Consider the following 15,379-nt stretch of genomic DNA (forward strand, 5'->3'; position numbering starts at 1 on the left):
CCTACACTCACAGGACAGAAATTACTTCAGCTACATATGATGGATCACTTTGGACATCAGGGCTTAAGACTCCGGCAAAATCCACAGATGAGAAGGGCTACAGAGGGACAATGAAGGAAAATGAAAAAATTCCTGCCCCACGCAAGGTGGATGGATCTCACAGACATAACACTAAGCAAAACAAGCCATATTCCCCATAGGTATAACAAATTCAAATTCAAACGTCGGGGGAAATATGCTAAGGCAATAGAGGTCAGGATGGTGGTTGGTTATTCTCGGTAGGGAGAGACTTCCCAGTCACTTGGGGGATGCGGCCTTTAGGAGCTTCTGGAAATGCTTGGTAACATTGTTGCTGGTTGCACAAGTATTCTTACACAGTGGAAATTCATTGAGCTGTATGCTTACAGTGAGTATTTTCTTTAGCATGTATATTATACTTCTATAAGTTTAAATTTTGAAAATATGTTTGTTCTAATTTATCCCGCATTTAGATGCTGTGTAGCAAAAATGGAAGCCTGTTAATTGATTTTTATCTTCACGTAGTCCACCACAATGTCTATTTTCTAGGTTTTGGGGGGAAAATGTTTCAGTTGTAACCTTATAACAGTGATTTTTTTCCATACAAACTCTATATTCCTTTAGTGCTTTTTTTCCCCACTTTTGTATAGCATTTCACTTGATAATACAGTGCCATTAAAAACATGTTTTTGAAGAATATTTTAAGCAATCACAACAGCATCACAACTCCCTTACCAAGAACTGGGTTATGTGCCAAGGGCTTTCCTATGATGTCTAATCCTCACTCAGCCCAGTGTGGTTAAAAGCAGTATCCCTATGACAGGGATGAAGACACAAGTTCAGAGATGAAACGCTACCCAAGACTATGGACACTCTAAGTGGTAAAGCTGGGATTTCAACACAGATCTGACATGAAAGCCATTTTCACACCACTATCCCCTAATATTGGAAAGTAATAACACTATAATATTAGATGCAGGTTGGAGTACCTAGAAGAAATGGACAAATCCCTAGAAACATATAACTTACCAAGACTCAATCTGAAGAAACAGAAAATCTGAATAAGGAGACTGAATCAGTATTCAAACAGTTAAGGAAAAATTAACACCAGTGTTTCTCAAACTCTTCCAAAAAATTGAAGAGGAGGGAACACTTCCAAACTTATTCTACAAGGCCAGAATCATCCTGACACCAAGCCTATAAGGACACTACAAGAAAAGAAAATTACAAGTCAATATCCCTGATGAACAAAGATGCAAAAATCCTCAACAAAATACTAGCAAACCAAATTCAACAGCACATTAAAAGGCTCATACACCATGATCAAGTAAAATTTATCCCTGGGATGCAAGGATGGTTCAACATATGTAAACCAATAAATGTGATACACCACATTAACAAAGTGAAGGAAAAAATCCTATGATTATCTCAGTAAATGCAGAAAAGGCATTTGACAAATACAACATCCCTTCATGATAAAGATGCTCAACAGATCAGGTATGGAAGGAATGTACCTCAGCATGATACAGGCTGTAATATGACAAGTCCACAGCTAACATCATACTCAACAGTGAAAAGATATAAACTTTCCCCCTAAGATCAGGAACAAGGCAAGGATGCCTACTCTCACCATTCAACACAGTACTAGAAGTTCTAGTCAGAGCAATCAGACAAGAAAAAGGAATAACAGGTATCCAAATCGGAAAGGGAAAAGTAAAACTGTCTCTGTTCAGAGATGACGTGATCTTATATATAGAAAACACTAAAGACTCCTCCAAGAAACTATTAAAACTAATAAATTCATGTGACTTCCCTGGTGGTGCAGTGGTTAAGACTCTGCACTTCCAATGAAGGAGGCCTGGGTTCAAATCATTGTCAGGGAACTAGACCCCACAAGCATGCTGCAACTAAGAGTTCCCATGCCACAACTAAGGAGCCCACCAGCCACAACTAAGACCCAGCACAACCAAATAAATAAATAAAATATTTTTAAAAACCTAATAAACAAATTCAGTAAAGTTGCAAGACAAAATCAACATACAAAAATTAGTGGCATTTCTTATACAATAACGAAATATCTGAAAGAGAAATAAAGAGAACAATTCTATTTTCAATAGCATAAAAAAAACAACAGGGACCTCCCTGGTGGTCCAGCGGGTAAGACTCTGCACTCCCAATGCAGGGGGCCCAGGTTTGATCCCTGATCAGGGAACTAGATCCCGCATGAATGTCACAACTAAAATTTCACATGCTGCAACTAAGAAGTCTGCAGGTCACAACTAAAGATCCTGCATGCCGCAACGAAGATCCCACATGCTGCAACTAAGACCCACTGCAGCCTAAATAAATAAATAAATAAATAAATATTAAAAATAAAAACTTTGGAATGAATTTTACCAAGGAGAAGAAAGAACTATAAACTGAAAACGACAAAAACACTGATGAAAGAAATTAAAGAAGATACAAATAAATGGAGGCATAAGCTGTATTCATGGATTGGAAGAATTAACATTGTTAAAATGTCCATTCTATCCATATCATTCAGTGTAATCCCTATCAAAATTCCAGTGGCATTTTTCACAGAACTAGAACAATCCTAAATTCACATGGTACCACAAAGACCTTAAAGCAATCTTGAGTAACAAGAACAAAGCTGAAGGCATCACACTGACTGATTTCAAAATGTATTACAAAGTTATAGTAATCAAAATAGTCTGGTACTAGCATAAAGACATATAGACCAATGGAAGAGAATATAGAGCCCAGAAATAAATCCACTCATTTATGTTCAACTGATCTTTGACAAAGCTGCCAAGAACACGCAGTGGGGAAAGTATAGTCTCTTCAATAAATGGTGTTGGGAAAACTGTATATCCACGTGCAGAAGAATGAAACTGGACCCTTTTCTCACACCATATAAAAAATCAGCTCAAAATGGATTAATGACTTAAATGTGAGACCTGAAACTATAAAACTACCACAAGAAAACATAGGAAAACAGCTTCTTAACAATGGTCTGGGCAATAACTTTTTGGATAGAAACCAAAAGCACAGGCAACAAAAGAAAAATAGACAAATGTGACTACATCAAACAAAAAAGCTTCTGCACAGCAAAGAAAACAATCAACAGAGTGAAGAGACAACCTATGGAATGAGGAAAAATATTTGCAAACCATGTATCTGATAAGGGGTTAATGTCCAAAATACACAGGGAACTAAAACAACTCAATAGCAAGAAAACAAATATCCTGATTTAAAAATGGATAAAGGCGGCTTCCCTGGTGGCACAGTGCTTAAGAATCTGCCTGCCAATGCAGGGGACACGGGTTCAAGCCCTGGCCCGGGAAGATCCCATATGCCGCAGAGCAACTAAGTCCATGAGCCACAACTACTGAAGCCTGGGCGCCTAGAGCCTGTGCTCTGCAACAAGAGAAGCCACGGGCTTCCACGGCCGCTGGGCCTGCGCGTCCGGAACCTGTGCTCCGCAACGGGAGAGGCCACAGCAGTGAGAGGTCCGCGCACAGCAAAAAAAAAAAAAAAAAAAAAGAGAAGCCACGAGGATGAGAGGCCCGCTCACCACAACTAGAGAAAGCCCGCGCCCAGTAACAAGACACAACACAGCCAAAAATAAATAAATAAATAAATATATTTTTATAAAAGGATAAAGGATCTGAATAGACATTTCTCAAAAGAAGACACAAAAGGTGCTCAATATCACTAATCATCAGGGAAATGTAAATTAAAGCCACAATGAAACATCACCTCACACATGTTAGAATGGCTATTATCAGAAAGTTAAAAGACTACAAGTGTTGATGAGGGAGTGGAGACAAGGGAACTCTTGTACACTGTTGGTGGGAATGTAAATTAGAAGAGTCATTATGGAAAACAGTATGAAAGGTTCCTCAAAAAATTAAAATTAGAACTCTAGGGAATTCCCTGGCAGTCCAGTGGTTAGGACTCACTGCTTTCAATGCCATGGCCCAGGTTCAATCCCTGGTCGGGGAACTAAGATTCCATAAGATGCGGGTGTGGCCAAAAAAAAAAAAACTCTATATGATCCAGCAATCCCACTTCTGGGTATAAATCCAAAGGAAGTAAAATCACTCTCTTGAAGAGATAGCTGTAACATTAGTCACAATAGCCAAGATATGGAAACAACCTGAGTAGCTGCCAGCAGATAAATGGATAAAGAAAATGTGTGTTTATGTATGGACTATTTTTTGGCCTTAAAAAAGAAGGAAACCTTGTCATCTGCAACAACACAGATGAACCTGGAAGATATTACGCTAAGTTAAATAAGCCAGACACACAAAGACAAATACTGCACAGTCTCACTTATATGTGGAACCTAAAAAAGTTGAATTCTAAGAAGCAAAGAGCAGAATGGTGGTTACCAAGGCTGGGGGTAGAGGGAAATGGAAAGATGTTGGTCAAAGGGTACAAAGTTTCAGATACGCAGGATGAGTAAGTTCTGCAGATTTAATGTACAACGTGGTGACTACAGTTAACAATACTGTATACTTGGGGCTTCCCTGGTGGCACAGTGGTTAAGAATCCGCCTGCCAATGCAGAGGACACGGGTTCGAGCCCTGGTCTGGGAAGATCCCATGTGCCACGGAGGAACTAAGCCCGTGAGCCACAACTACTGAGCCCACGTGCCACAATTACTGAAGCCCGCACACTCTAGGGCCTGTGGTCCACAACAAGGGAAGCCACTGAAATGAGAGGCCCATGCACCACGACAAAAGTAGCCCCCGCTCACCGCAACTAGAGAAAGCCCGCACTCAGCAACAAAGAAAGACCCAACCAGCAGCAAAGACCCAACGCAGCCAAAAATAAATAAATAAATAGATAAATTTATTTAAAAAAAAATACTGTATACTTGAAATCTAAGAGAGTAAATCTTAACTATTCACACACATACATACAATTTTTATTTGACAATTATATCTCAATAAAGCTAAAAAAATATTAAATGCAAAGAACAGAAACAAACTATATACAGTTAAGAGTTAAATTTGTTTTAAAAAATTAAAAGGTATATATATTTACAATTATTTATAAAGGATTTGAAAGAAATTCATCAAACCATGGAAAGGTTAGTACCAGTGGGATGGTGGGCAGCAATTTTTTCTTTATACTTTTCTATATTTTCTAAATTTCTAACGAAGACCATGTGTTCATCTGTAATTACAAACAAAAATCAATCGTTATTTCTAAGTGTTACCATTTGCCAGTAATAACTGCAGGACCCTCGCCTAACCTAACCTCTGACACTCCATTTTAAGCTATCATGTCGCCATATCAAATAAGATACGTATGGAAGTGACTTTGTAAACTGTGTTTCACTATACAGATCATAGAGACACAAACTTTGAGACTGAAAGTAACCAGGAAGGTCAAACATTTTAACCACTCATTCAACTTTGATTTAATTCAATGTAAATAAACCAATATTTACAAAACACCCCTAAGGGCTGAGGCCCAAGAAGTGATAAATACTCAGCCTCAAAAAAAAAATCTCCAACAGCCAGGCCTAACTGTCCAGGAACAAGGAAACCTCTCCTTCTACCAAGAGGAAGCCAGAGATCTGGGGGTCCTCGGATGAACATCCCGCCCACTGTAAGTGCTACAGCCAGAGTGCTACAGGCAACATCTGGGGATGGGGTGTGAGAGGGGAAGAGAGAAGCCTCAGCACTCACATCTGTCCCTCCAGATACTCTCCCACGTAAGAGGCAGCAATGTCAGTGTCTTGGCAGAGTGACAAAGTAAAAGGAGGCAAGGCAAGGAGTTGCCAAAGTGGGGTGAAGATGACAATATCTGACACAAGCAATGAAGATTTAATTACATTTTCAAAGCCCACTCAATCATTTCCATTAGCAGTAAGGTTATGAACTGCTAAGGTTATGAACCAGCAGTAAGGTTTGTCTGTTTCTCCAAGGATCACAGAGATCGCAAACATTTGACCTTGTACCCAGTACTGTGTTAGGAAGAACTCTATCACCATTCACTCTTATTACAATACTATGAGACAGGTGTTGTTATGCCCATTTTACACATGAGGCTCAGAGTGGTAAAACTTGCTTAAAATCGTGATGTTAGTAGGTGGCAAAGCCAGTATTCTAACTCAGGTTTGTTTAAAACCCAAACCTGTGCTCTTATCCATCTCATACTTTTTACAGGGACTCCCCTGGTGGTCCAGTGGTAAAGAATCTGTTTTCCAATGCAGGAGATGTGGGTTCAATCCCTAGTCGGGGAACTAAGATCCCACATGCCGCACGGTGCAGCCGAAAAAGAAAAAAAGAAAATTAATACTTTTTACAACCAAAGAAATGGTTATCTTTTGTTTGTTTTAAAAATTTTTTATTATAGAAAATTTCAAGCCATCAACTGTGATCAATTTTGTTCCCTTACATTCTTCCCCATATAGGGGAGGAATAAAAAAATAACCATAAAAACAAGTTATATTCCTAATCACAGGAAACTGCTTATCAAGTTAATTAAATGAATTTGTTCACTCATGAGAAGTCAAGGCTACCAGAACATAAACAACATACAGGACTGTTCCCAGGTACATATTTATATGGTTGATTGTAAAAACTTATACTTTTCCGTGGCCTTCCTTAGCAGATTTATGTTATCTGAAGTTGGTGGAAACATAATTGGCCCACAGTTATAATCTCAAAAGTACTAGTTCAAACAAAGACATAAGCATTAGTTTGATGATGATGATGAAGCCATCTGAATTAATGTATACTTAATTTATCACAGAGGATCTCAGAAAAAAATGCAGCATCAGATTATTCTGGATTATTTCAGATTATTCGGAAAGGTTTTTTGGTAAATAAATAAATTTATTTATTTATTTATTTATTTTATTTATTTATGCATGCATGCTGTGCCGGGTCTTAGTTGCAGCACGCCAGATCTTAGTTGCAGCATGCATGCAGGATCTAGTTCCCTGACCAGGGATCCAACCTGGGCCCCCTGCATTGGGAGTGCGGAGTCTTACCCACTGGACCACCAAGGAAGTCCCCTGAAAGGTTTGTTCTTATTTGCAATAAACTACTTTGTAAAATTAAAACTTTAAGATTATTGAAATTCTAAGCCAAAAATTTACCCAAAAAGTTTATTTAAAATGTGAAGTTTTGGGGCTTCCCTAGTGGCGCAGTGGTTAAGAATCCACCTGCCAATGCAGGGGACATGGGTTTGAGCCCTGGTCCGGGAAGATCCCACATGCTGCGGAGCAACTAAGCCCATGTGCCACAACTACTGAGCCTGTGCTCTAGAGCCCACGCGCCACAACTACTGAGCCCGCGTGCCGCAACTACTGAAGTCCATGCGCCTAGAGCCCGTGCTCCGCAACAAGAGAAGCCACTGCAATGAGAAGCCCGTGCACTGCAACAAAGAGTAGCTCCCGCTCGCCACAACTAGAGAAAGCCCACGCGCAGTAATGAAGACACAACACAGCCAAAAATAAAAATAAATTAAATTAATAAATTTATTTTTTAAAAAGTGAAGTTTTGGGTCTTAATTATGGGTGCAATTTTTTTTCTCTTCATGTTTTCTGTTTGCATGCAACTTTATTTTTCCCACCACAAATGCTTTACCAGCATTTAAGAACATATATATACTGAAAAGTATACTCTTACTGAAATAAGTTTTCCTAAAATTTCTGGTCTACAGAGAAGATCTGAAATTAAAAGCCAGCAGGGGGCTAATAAACATGCTGAGATCCTGAACCTCACCAACAGTCAACTTAAAACAAGATGTCACCTTTTCCCCATCAGGCTGGCATAAGCTAAGACATAATGTGCTGTGGAGTATGTGGGTAAACGAACACCCTGAACATGGTCATACTCTACTGGTGGAGTGTAAATTGATAAAACCTTCATAGAGGGCTATTTGGTACCTTTCCTAGGAATCTACTCCACAGAAAGACACAAAGATATATGACAAGAATATTCATAGCAGCTTTGTTTATAATAGCTAAAATCAAGCAATAAAAATACACTATAAATTTCAATCAACAAAAGAATGATTTTTAGAAATGGTGAGTCCCTCTTACAATGAAGTATTATTGCAGTAGTTAAACAGAAGGAAGTAGACCCACATATACACTTACATTTTTTAAATGTCCATAACTAATAGATGAAAAAGTTCATTCATTCGACAAGTATTTATTGCGTACCTACGGGCACTGCTCTAGGTTTTGAGAACAAAACACTGAAAAATGAACAAACAGGCCTCTCTCACTGAGCTTACATTCTAGTAGAGACAGACAGATAAGAACAAATAAACAGTATAAGACATCGTCTGCTCAATGGTGATGAGCGCTACAGAGAAATACAGCAGGGAAGGGAGAGGAGGAGGGCACGCAGCACTGCCACCTAAGCGAGGCTGGTCAGAGAAAGCTTCACTGGAAGGCATCTTTGAACAGGGACTGAGCGGAGCTGGGCATCAGCCTGCGGGCATAAAGAGGAAGGGCACTTGGGCCTCAGCACCCAGGAGTGCCACCCTCAGGTGAACCTCTGCTTTGTGGACGGAGGACTGCAAGAGGCCAGGATGGCTGGACATTGGCTTAGAAATCATCAAAGAGCTCTGCACACACCCTGACCTGACTTCGATGTTATAAAGTGATTACACCAAAAAAAGAAAAGAAAGAAACATACGTGTGGGGAATGTGTATATGAAGACCTTAATGTGGAAGGGACACACCAAATGGTACCAGTGGTTAACTTGGAAGAATCCAACTAAGGGGATGGGGAACAGGAAGGACTAGGACTCATAATAGAAAAGCTCTTAGGTCACCAAAAAGCAAACTTACTTGTCCTATAGTAAATGCTATTTGACTCCTTCAAATGTTTTACGAAAGGTAATTATAACTTCTGTTGTTCGAATCTACACTTTATCCAAGCAAACAAAGTTTTGGTTGTCTGTAAACTATGCCTCTGAAATGAAGTACTGTATTCAAAAAAATCATCTTTATTTGACTTCAAGAGTGAATAGGATAGTTTTTGTAATCAAATTTAATTTTTAAAAATTACAAATGGGGGGGAGCTTCCCTGGTGGCGCAGTGGTTGAGAGTCCGCCTGCGGATGCAGGGGACACGGGTTCGTGCCCCGGTCCGCGAAGATCCCACATGCCGCGGAGCGCCTAGGCCCGTGAGCCATGGCCGCTGAGCCTGCGCGTCCGGAGCCTGTGCTCCGCAACGGGAGAGGCCACAGCAGTGAGAGGCCCGCGTACCGCAAAAAAAAAAAAAAAAAAATACAAATGGGGAATTTCCTGGCGGTCCAGTGGATAGGACTCCGTGCTTCCACCGCAGGGGGCCCGGGTTAGATCCCTGGTCAGGGAACTAAGATCCCACATGCTGTGGCCAAAAAAAACAGAGACAACTATATTAGGGAAAAAAGAATCAAAGCTCTCCCCTGCGCCCAAGTCACTACTATTTCACCACCTTGTGAAAACTATTCAGAATATGGAGATTTCCCTCTAATCTTTGTTCTATTTTAATATCATTTATTTTGAATTATAAAACTTGCACATGCTCACAGAAAATGTAATTGGAAAAGTACAGAAAAGTAGCTGCAACCTTACCACTCAGGTATAAACTAATAATAATAGTTTGGTGTTTTCCTTTTACATCTAAGAATACTTAAAACACATTTTTCAGTCATTGTAGCTTTTCAGTGGTACTAACCAAACAAAACAGAAAAGTACAGAGCCATAATCTATCATCTTGCTGTTTGGTGGCATCTATAACAAGATCAGCCACGTACTAAGCACTCACAAGCCCACCACCCAGGTGCAAAGAATTTCTATTTTTATAAACACTGGCAACCATACTTTTTCCAGTACTAAGCACTCATTTTAGAAAAACTGGAACACAGACACACATTCATTTCCTCATTCAACATACTCTTCCTGAATCCTCATCTGTGTCAGGCCCTGCGCAATCAATGGTCAGCGAGACAAGCGAGCCCTTGCCCTCAGAAGACTCACGATACCCCTCGCTGTAGAACAGTAAAAGGAATAGCGACAAATACCCAACTACCCACTCCCCACAATTACCAAATGTCTGTATTGTAGTTGCTTCAGAGCCACAGGGAGGGAGGGTGGGAAGGAGGAAAAGAACAGAACTTCATTGACAAAGTGAAGCGCCTTTGTACCTCTACTGAATCCTATTCCCCTCCACCATCGCTTCCCAAGCTCATGAATTGGTTAAGTGCACTTCTGTTTTTCACTGGACGTATCCATAACCATAAACATCATATAGCATTGCTATGTTTTTAAAATTTGGATAAACTGTGTCCCAATGTATGTGTATGTCTGGCAACTTGCATTTTCAGACAACACTGTATTCTCTGAGCGCCTAACTGTGCTGATACACTGAATATGCTCTAGTTCCTCACTTTATCTGCTTGTGTTCCATCATTATGTACATCACAGTATATCCATTTCCCCAAAGCATTACTTGTACATTTAGGTTAATTCCCAATCTTCTGCTGTGACAATGCTGTTACGAACATTCCCTGTACATATCTTATGCATTATGTGTGTGGGGATTGAGGGTATATATATCTAGATGGCACATTTTCAATTTTACTAGAAATTGCCAAATGGATCCCCAAAGTATATGAAAGTTTCCTTACATCCTTACTGAAACTTGATGTCATCAAACATTTCATTTTTCCCAGTTTTGGGGAAAATCAAGGCTGATGTTGACTGAATTTGCATTTCCTGGTACTTCATGAGTAAGAGCACCTCATCTAGGTTTATCAGCCATTTGGGATTTTCTTCTGTGAAATGCTTTTTTTAAACATATCGTATGTTCGGGCTTCCCTGGTGGCAGAGTGGTTAAGAATCTGCCTGCCAATGCAGAGGACAAGGGTTCGAGCCCTGGTCCGGGAAGATCCCACATGCTGCGGAGCAACTAAGCCCACGTGCCACAACTACTGAGCTTGCGCTCTAGAGCCTGCGAGCCACAACTACTGAGCCCGCGTGCCTAGAGCCTGTGCTCTGCAACAAGAGGAGCCACCGCAATGAGAAGCCCGCGCACCGCAATGAAGAGTAGCCCCCACTCTGATTTTTAAAAAGTTTAAATCCATTTATGACCAATGGAAATGTGAACCTGATTTGGTATTTCATGATATTAAAGATTAACTTTTTTCTTTGTTATAATGGCACTGTAGTTATATTTTTGAAAGAGTCCCTGTTTCTTATAGGTACATACTGAAATATTTATGGGTCAAACAACATGATGACTTTGATTCACTCTAAAATAACATAAGAAGTACTAATGTTGGCACAATATGTAGAAAGGAGAACCCTCACAGATTTCTGGTGGGACTGTAAATGGTATAGTCACTTTGAAAGTGCTTTGGCAGTTTCTTTAGAAGTTAAATACCACATGACCCAGCAATTCTACTCCATCCCTAGCTATCACCCCCCAAAATGAAAACATATGTCCCCACAAAGACTTGCATGTGAATGTTTGCAGCAATATTATTCACAATAGCCAAAAAAGGAAATCCAAATGTCCATTACTGGTGAATGGCTGAGCATAACGTGGGATATGCATACAATGGAATAGTAGTCAGCCATTGAAAGGAATGAATTACTAATACACAGTACAACATGTATGAACCTCAACAACATAAATAAAAGAAGCCACACACAAAAGATCATATACTGTGTGATTCCATTTACATGAAATATCTAGAAAGGGCAAATCTACAGAGACAGAAAGTAGATTAGTGGTTGTCTGGGGCTGGAGGTGGGAATAGGAATTAACTGTAAACCAACACAAGGATCTTACAGAGGTGATGGAAACGTTCTATGGCTGAACAGTGGTGATAGATGCACAACTCAGTACATTTACTAACAATCACTGAATCATACACTTAAAATGGGTGAATTTTAATGAATATAAACTATGCCTCAATAAATCTGTTTCAAAAAGTTAAGGAATCTAAAGAAAGAACAAAAGAGAAGAAATTGGAGAAGACTGAGAAAACCAGAAGAATGATGGAAAATGTAGCATGGGATGAGAAAACTGAGTAAAAAATGAAAAGACTTGTTTCTAATTAAAAACTAAAGAATGCAAGTGAGAAGTGATTTGTGTGGGGAAGGGGAGGAATTAGCCACTGGTTAATGGTTACTGAGGCTGGGTGACAGCTACATGGGAGTTCACTATACTATTCTATTTGGTGTATGGTTGAAATTCTCCTATTTCTCTCAGTCTCAAGCAAAAGAAGATAATCTAATGTTGCTGCTCTGACAGGCTCTCTTCAGGTGATTTCCATTTCCTTGGGCAAAACGCCATACTGTTTAAGAGAAAAGGAGCAACTACAGTATTGACTATGGAAAGGGCACCACGGTACTTGAGAAACAATTACAAAGATTAAAAATATTAACTAATTTAGCACAATATGGAGAAACCAATCACCAGAATTACACCAACTCGGATTGCTTCTACCACTGAGGACAGTATACTTTTTCCTCTATACCAATATGGTCAGTGTTTATTTACCTACTGATGCTGGCCATCCGACACTTTAATTTTAGAAATGCCCAAAGCCAAGAGACATGATCCAGTGTGTCCTAGTATTAGCTTTGTCTCTAATTTATAAACTACATAAACTCAGTTGCATGACTTCATCTAAGACTCATGATCCCAAACTATAAAGTGAAAGAATTTTAGGAGTTCATCTCTTGGAGTCGTAAACCTGGCCAGGACTACGGCCTACGGATAAGCTTCCGCAGAATTATAAAGCCCTAGAAATTCCAAGAAAGTTTTGCCTACATTTCTACCTGCATTTTCTGGGGACGATTCAATACCTTTCAGCAGATTCTCAAAAGGAGCCAAGACTCACTTGGCTTCCTGCGGTTGAGAACCATTTTAATCAGGACACATTTTATTTACAAACAACTGACAGCCAGAGTATGGAGTATGGGTCTGGTCAGGTTTTTTAATCCAGATTCTGTATTCTTTAAACTGTACATTCACAAAATACAATGCTTTGTTAAAGTACTGTTTTAATAAGGCAAACTTTCTACAATCCCACACTTCTAAGAAAATTGTATATTATGAAAACAATGCACAAGGCTTTGAGTCATAACGATTTATTTTTCAACTTTCCAGATATATTAATCGCTGAATCGCCTGGAGGCATGTTTTGAATTATAAAGCAAGGATCCAAGGGATCATTCTAGGCCTATCATAAATCTCTTCCCTAGACAGACAATGACAGGAGCGAGAGATAAAAAGGCAGACCCTCTAATTAGAAACATATTTTAAATGTTGGGTTTAAATGTCCGGTCACGTATTTCAAGCGAGATTTGAAATGAAATTCCTCCTGGAGATTCCCGCTGTGATTAGTCCAGAGTGCGCCCGAAGCCGAACCAGGAAATTGAGGCAAAGGTTCTGCCAAGTACAAGGGCATGGACAAGTGGAGACCGCGGACAAGCGAAGTGGGAAATAAAAGTTGGAGGTGAGAAGGGAGGAGGAAAAGCAGGTTGCTGTCGGCAAGGAAGCTAGGGAAACCAGCAGGGACTGCAAGCGCGGCCTCCGGAGTCCTTCGGGGTTACGCCGCCGTTCAGCCCCTTCCCCTCTCTCAGCTCGAATCTTCCTGCCCTTTCCAGACAGACCGAGGCCTCCCGCCATTCCCACAGTTCCCAACAGACCCCTCTCGGAGGGAGGCCGCGCCCGGGAAAAAAGGCGGGAACCCAAAAGCTCACAAACACCCCCCGCTCCTCTGGGCCAAAGTTGCCCCCAGCCCCCGGAAGCGGCCGCGGCCTCCGGCCCCCGGCCCGCTCCTACCCGGCCCCGGTCAGCCTTACCTTGAGCGCCAGGTGGTGGACGCGGCCCAGGCCAGGCTCGGCCAGCAGCTGCAGCAGCCCCAGTAGTGGAAACAGCCGAAGGCCGGCGGCCAGCCGAGGACTGCGGGAGCCCGAGGAGCCGACGGGCGCCGGGGCGGCCATATTTGTTCCAGCATCACCAGCCGCTTCCTCTCCCGCCCACTTCCGGGGGTTAAAGGACGGCGGCCGCCGGAAGGGCCGGGGAGGGGGGTTAGGGGCTCCACGGACAGCGGCGCGGGGACTGTGGCCTTTTTCCTGGAGTGTGGGGCCCGGGAAGTCGCCGAGAGGCCTAAGCCGGCCACTTCGAGGCCGTTCAGTTGGCTTCCGCTGTGAGGACTTTAGGTTAAGCCAGAAGAGGTGGCGCCTCCAGTGGGGACCCTGTGGCGGTTGCCATGGCAGCAGTCGCTGGGCAGGACCAGCCCGGTCGTCGCCTCCGCCCGGCGGAGCTTGGAAAGCGACCCTGGGCATGTGCGACCCGGCCCACCGAGTTACCCCGCTTTCCAAGGGTGGGGGTACCTCCAGGGCGCCTGGCCGTTGATGGGACTGATTTCCCGAGCAGCGTTGACTTGGTGGAAAATGCCAAGTTCGTGGCTTGTCTTTAGTCCTTTGGTTTTTTTGAGGCTCTTCACACTGAAATTTTTGACGAAGTGGTTGTAGTGATATGAATTTATTGAGCCCTTATCAGGCACTTCGTTAGACCTTTGTGTGCATTTTTGCATTTAATCCTTGGAACAATCTGATGAGATAGGAGGTAGGTATAAGCATTATCCCCCTTTACCGGTAAGCAAACTGAAGCTCTAAGAAATTAAGTCATTTGTTCCAGGTTGAACTGGGAATCACGTGGAAACTACTAAAGACTATGTTATATTGCTTCATGCTAGTTTATCCAACCACTAGAGGATGAATCTTTTAATTCTGTGTGGAAACTTCCTTTGCCTCTTTGGAATTTGTAGGGAGATCTTTTTTTTTTTATTATTTATTTTTTAATTTATGTAAGGAAATCTTTAAGGGAAGGATTCAGTAGCTGATTGCCTTCAACTCACTATTTTTTATCAAGGAGTTATAGAAGAACGTGCTTATTAAAATTGGCGGTAGACTAGCTAGGTTTATTTCGTTTTTAGTTTTTTGAGTTTTTTGGGTTTGTTTTTGTGTTTTGGTTTGTTTTTCTTGCCACACAAATAATGCATGCTCTTTGTGTGCAATCATTTAAGCAAAAGAGGAGAAAATAAAAACCACCAGGAATCCCAATACTGAGTGACTATCAGTGTACTAATGTGTTTTATGACAGAATCAGAGTCTTCGTTTTTAACTGGACGTAGGAACTGAAATTAACATGATATATTTAAAGGGAGCTAAAGTGCTGCACTCCGAAAGAATCAGTTGGGAAAGTACAGAATAGAGGAGGGAGGGTCCTAGATCTTTTAGCTGTGCAGTCATAGTACTAAAAGTCATGAACCTGTGAATTCTTCCCTTGAGTCAAAAACCCGTACGGGTTCTG

The 15,379-nt window shown here is 41.2% G+C and overlaps 1 protein-coding gene across 2 annotated transcripts in view; it reads right to left on the reverse strand.

The window, feature by feature from the left end:
* Positions 1 to 14,194, reverse strand: part of GPR107 (G protein-coupled receptor 107) — a 69,707-nt gene extending 55,513 nt beyond the window's left edge. The window contains exon 1 of one of the 2 annotated variants that reach the window (XM_081237770.1): positions 13,864 to 14,194. In XM_081237770.1, the coding sequence (XP_081093896.1) occupies positions 13,864 to 14,004 (141 nt within the window). In that variant the 5' untranslated portion in view covers positions 14,005 to 14,194. The remainder of the gene's footprint in view (positions 1 to 13,863) is intronic. The other variant, XM_081237769.1, reaches the window with a different exon arrangement.
* Positions 14,195 to 15,379: the final 1,185 nt, after the last annotated feature.

This window comes from Mesoplodon bidens (assembly GCF_964165515.1).
Source record: "Mesoplodon bidens genome assembly, chromosome: 6".
Taxonomy (NCBI): domain Eukaryota; kingdom Metazoa; phylum Chordata; class Mammalia; order Artiodactyla; family Ziphiidae; genus Mesoplodon; species Mesoplodon bidens.